Here is a 4,735-nt window from a genome sequence, read left to right as displayed (position 1 = left end):
CTGCGGCAGACGGTGTCCGCGAGCGCGGCGCTGCCGGCGCCCAAGCCGTTTGCCGGCGACGGGGGTGGCAGCATCGCCAGCAGCTGGGGCAGCAGCAGCGATGGCGCAGGCAGGAGCCAGACACCTTTAAACGTGCCCTCTGCACCCTTGAGCCCTGCGGCAAGCTCGGTGAGTGACGGCGCCGGCGATCGCACCTTTTGTGGCTGCGAGGACGGCGCCGCAGAGGGGCAGCAGAGGCAGCAGCAGCAGCAGCAGCAGCAGCAGCAGCAGCAGCAGCAGCAGCAGCGGCAGCAGCAACAGCAGCAGGGGTACCTAAGCAACTGGCAGGTGAAGGGGCAGCACGCCGCAGGGCTGGGGCGCCGGCAAAGCCCTGGCCTGGACGCCAGCACAGCTGGCTACGACGACAGCAGCTCTGTGCCAGATGCATTGAGCCGTGTCAGTATCGCAGACACTGTCATAGCAGCGGCCCCCTGCGGTCAACCACGGGCATTGGCGACTGCGCCCATGACCCCGCCGTGCGGCCCTCCGCCCGGCCGGCCGGGCGCCGCGGCGGTTGTGCGGCGCGCCGCGGCATCGGCGCCGGGGGGCTTTGAGGGCGGAGACGGCTGCGCCGCCGCAGAAGTGGGGGAGGCGCTTGCGCGCGAGCTGCGGCAGCTGCTGCAGGCGGGCAGCGTCGACGCTGGGGCGCGCGTGCGGGGCCAGGGGCCGCAGAGGTGCTCATTAAGCAGCCTTCTGGTCCCGGTGGTCGCGTCTTGAGGGCGTTGTCGCTCACGCTTCGCTGTGGCCATGGGTTGTTGTCGCGCACCAGCGCTTGCCTGTTGATCCATCAATGTATCCCTGGGGTTTTTGAGAGACAGAGAAACCAGGGTATGCTGACCAGAGCCCTGGCCAGCGAGCGGCTTATTGATGGTGCTCACTAGTATCTCGGAGATGTGTGACTGTGCTAATAAAGTTTGAGGACTTTTTGGGCTGGCCGCTCTGTCCTGCCAGGGCAAAGTGCCAGCCAGTTGGCTGCAAGAGTTTTGGGCGCCTTGTGCCTTTCAGGTTTTGGAGTTTGGCGACTGCCACTCAAGCGCACACGCGCGCACACACGCGCATGCTCGCACAGCAGCTGCGCATCGTCGGCGGTCTGGACAAGACCGTTTGGCTGCTGAAACCTGTTGCCCTGCAAACCTGTGGTATGAAATAACATCAACATGTACAAACACGGATGCATGCATGCAATCACTTGGTAAAACTATGCAAACGTGTAGTGCTTGCAGTGCATCTGCTTCTTGCACAGGCGTGTCTGGTGCCTTCAACGCCACAGTTGTGACATGTGTTGGCTCGCTGCCGCATCTGGACGCAATCAGCAAGCGGCAGTTGATCAGAAGGGGGGGGGGGCGGCAGCTGAGAGCTGGGTGCCTGCACGGCAGGTCAATCACTCTAGCTACAACACAATGATGCATTGGCGGCATGCTGAGAACTTTTTTCTGCAGCAGCTCCAGGCGGTGCAAAGCCAACCCCGCAGGAGTTTGCGGCGAAGCAGGCCGCCGACAGGCAGCGGCTGGCCATTATGCACCAGCAGCTCAACCTACAGGGCGGCATGTGCTAGGGGCTGCAGCTGAGGAAAGGGCAGCTGATAGCAAGGCGCGGCGCCGTGGCCCTGGCGAAGCAGTGCTTGTGCCGGCAGCCAGGTCTTTGTAAAGCTCGCGCTCAGGCGTGTTTGGCGCGGCCCCGCGGATGCGGACACTGTTTGCTGCTGGAGGCTTGTAGCCGAGGCAGCAATGCCGGGGCCCTCGCACGTCACTTGAGCCTGCGCACTCTTCATGCTGGCCTTCTTCGACCCCTACTGCCCCGGCCGGTATGATGACGGCCTGTATCATGTTGCCCGCTCTGCAAACTGCTGTCTGCTGTCGCCCTTACAGCTGAGGACGCTCTCTTCATTGCATTCAAGCCTGCGTTAGGGCTCGGTGTAACACACGTATCAGCGAGACCATGCTCAAATTGTCCTCACCGAACTGCAGCGCTTCGCCGAAAGCGGCGAGCAATCGGCATGCCCTGTGTATTCAAGTACAAGCTGCGCCCTGAGCAGCCCTAGCCGCATGCGGCAAAGAAAGCGGCCTCGATTTCGGGGCTGCGCCGCTGGAAGGGGCTCAGCCGCATGTGGTACCTGTTGACCACTGGCCCCTCCTTGAAGAGGTCGACTCCAAAAAAGCGGTTGTGAGCGGCGCACTTGTAGTTTTTGAACGCGTGCACCTTACTCAGGGACCCGTTGTCGGTCCACACCCTGTGCACTGCGTCATGAGTAAGCTTGTACAGGGTGGTGGCGATGATCGGCCCGTTGTCCACCTGCCTGACCACCTGGGAGATGAGAAAGCAGGCGGCAAGGCCCAACGAGGGCGTCGGCAGCAGTATGAGCGCCACAAGACCCCGAGACGTCGTCCACGCATCAGGGAGGGACGGGGGAGGCAACCCAAATTGGCCGCATGCACGGGGCACGCATGACACAAATATATGCAGTGGTGACAATCCTGGTCTTAAATGCACCTCGGACATTACTGTGCCAGGCAGAGTTGCACGAACCTGAAAAAACAGGTTGGGATGGTGGCCCCGGCCGTTGAGGAAGTTGGTGAAAAACGCCTCGGCCTGCAGTTGACGCGGCCTATAGGGCTGCAAGCCGCCGCAGCAGAACGGCGTGGAGAGGTCGTCCACGTTGCCGCCCGCATCGATTTGAGCGTTTGCTGGGGGTGGAGGCAGGCCGGCCCTGTAGCAGACGTTCAGATCTCCCAGGCGCGTCTCGTCGTAGCTGCTCAATTCGTCTGCAATTGTCGGTCAAGGGTTAAGGGCCCGGGGTTGGGCAACAGGGGCGCAACCAAGAAACTCAAAGCAACCAGGTGTGGCTGCGTCAAATTTTGCACATGCTGCCCCAAGATTTGGAGTAACTGGGCTAACTCTAGACCTTTGTGTTTTGCTGCATGCGCATGATCAGTCACAGCAGCCTCAAGGCCGTTCATCGCTCAAAGCTTTCACAAGCTTCCCGTCGGTGCTGCAAGCAGCGGGCAGCGCCCAACACGTCAGGCACCAATCGCACCCGCAGGGTAGTGGGTGAGCAGGCACTCGTTGTCGAGATCTCCAAACAAGCTGGCATACTCGCCGGTGAAGTGCGCTGGATTGTGACGGCCACGATGCCAGTCGTGCTGAGGTTGTGGGCCTCGCAAAACTGGCGCAGGCGCGCCACCACGCTCGGCTCATCGGCGGACGCCATGTTTATCCTGCACAGGCAGCACAGTCTCACGCAGTCAAGAGCCCTCACCTGTTGAGGAGGCGCTTGGCGCAGTGAGTTAGCAACATAAACGGGCAGGATTAAGAGCGGCACAGCTCGGAGGCAGTTGTATGGTCGGCCCTGACCTTCATCCTCAACTGCTGTCAACTGTCAAGTTTCAACAGGCAGCCTGCGCCAACCTCCATCAACTGTCAATGCAACAAGATGGCCCTGGCCAAGGGGGACCCTTCGCCAGCAACATTTTCCGCATTCGAACTTCATAAAATGCATCAAGTTCACAAGCCTGACGCTGCCCAGTCCAGGGCAGAGCAAGGGAGCACGAACGCTTCCGAAGGCACTTTGAAGCAGCAGCAACCAGACGGCAGCAGGCTATGCGCATTTGGGTCGCAGTGTGCGCTCGCGCGGCATGCTCATACTGTACAGTAGTGTTGAGCAAGGGCACGAATGGCAGTTGGTGAGTGTTGATGATGACCACTTCTGCTTCAGCTGTGCTACAAGGGTACTAGCACGCACGCAGGCGAGGCACAGGGGAGCTGTAAGAGAGCGGCGCAATACGGGGTCCAGGCGCTCACCGCTCCCAAGGGGCCCGACACCATCCCTCCACATACACACTCAAGGAAGGTGACACACTGGGAATTGCACACTGAACTATCGATACAAAGAAATGGAAGATGCTGGGAGGTGTGGTGCCCAGAGTCCCCGTGCGCCCAGAGTCCCCATGAGCCAACGCGCTTGCAGCAGGGGCGCAAGGCTGGCAATGGAAGTGAGGGGGGCACTTGAGCGCGCCCAAAGGCAAGTTGAAAGTGGCCCCTCACAGCGCCATCTCCGCCTGTAGCGCCTCCAGCTCCTCCTCTTCCCGCGTCTTTGGGCTTGGCCTTGACCGCGCCGGTGGGCGCGTTGGGCAGGGCCGCGCCGGCGGCCGGGGTCTTGGTGCGTGGTAGGCACGGCTGCAGGTTCCAATAGCTGGCCGAAGCTGTTGACCACGCCCCTGTCTGTCGACCCGCGGCGGCGGCGCCAGCAGCTGCTGCAGCATCAGCAGCAACAGCAGCAACAACAGCAGCACAGCGGGGTGCACCGCCAGCGCTCCTGCCTCAGTAGCAGCAACATCTGGCGGCCCTGTCGTCGCAGCTGCAGCATGCTCTTGACCCCGCAGACCCAAACAACCAGTGGTCGGGGGCCGGCAGGCGGGGCAGCCGCCGCTGCCGCCGGGCCGCCAGCTGTCCCCTCGGCTTGGGGCCTAGTCGTCTCCAAAAGCGGGCGACCACGGGAAGTGGTAACATCCTAAATTCTAAATCCTAATCCTAATCCTAATCCTAATCCTAATCCTAATCCTAATCCTAATCCTAATCCTAACCCTAATCCTAATCCTAATCCTAATCCTAATCCTAATCCTAATCCTAATCCTAATCCTAATCCTAACCGTAACCCTATTCCAGCAGAGGCGCAGGCTGCGCCCCATCAGCCGCCCCC

The 4,735-nt window shown here is 61.1% G+C and overlaps 2 protein-coding genes across 2 annotated transcripts; one reads left to right on the top strand and one right to left on the bottom strand.

The window, feature by feature from the left end:
* Nucleotides 1–9: 9 nt before the first annotated feature.
* On the top strand, nucleotides 10–756 carry MNEG_14154 (hypothetical protein; the record flags this gene model as incomplete). The annotated part of the gene is made up of 1 exon (XM_014037375.1): nucleotides 10–756. A coding segment is annotated over one exon (747 nt), but the record flags the coding sequence as incomplete, so codon positions are not given.
* Nucleotides 757–2,076: 1,320 nt separating this feature from the next.
* On the bottom strand, nucleotides 2,077–2,343 carry MNEG_14153 (hypothetical protein; the record flags this gene model as incomplete). Its single annotated transcript, XM_014037374.1, has 1 exon — nucleotides 2,077–2,343. A coding segment is annotated over one exon (267 nt), but the record flags the coding sequence as incomplete, so codon positions are not given.
* Between the last annotated feature and the right edge of the window lie 2,392 nt (nucleotides 2,344–4,735).

This window comes from Monoraphidium neglectum (assembly GCF_000611645.1).
Source record: "Monoraphidium neglectum strain SAG 48.87 unplaced genomic scaffold scaffold04291, whole genome shotgun sequence".
Taxonomy (NCBI): Eukaryota; Viridiplantae; Chlorophyta; class Chlorophyceae; order Sphaeropleales; family Selenastraceae; genus Monoraphidium; species Monoraphidium neglectum.
The sequence above is the reverse complement of the archived record's forward strand: the minus strand, read 5'-3'. Positions and strand labels throughout refer to the sequence as shown.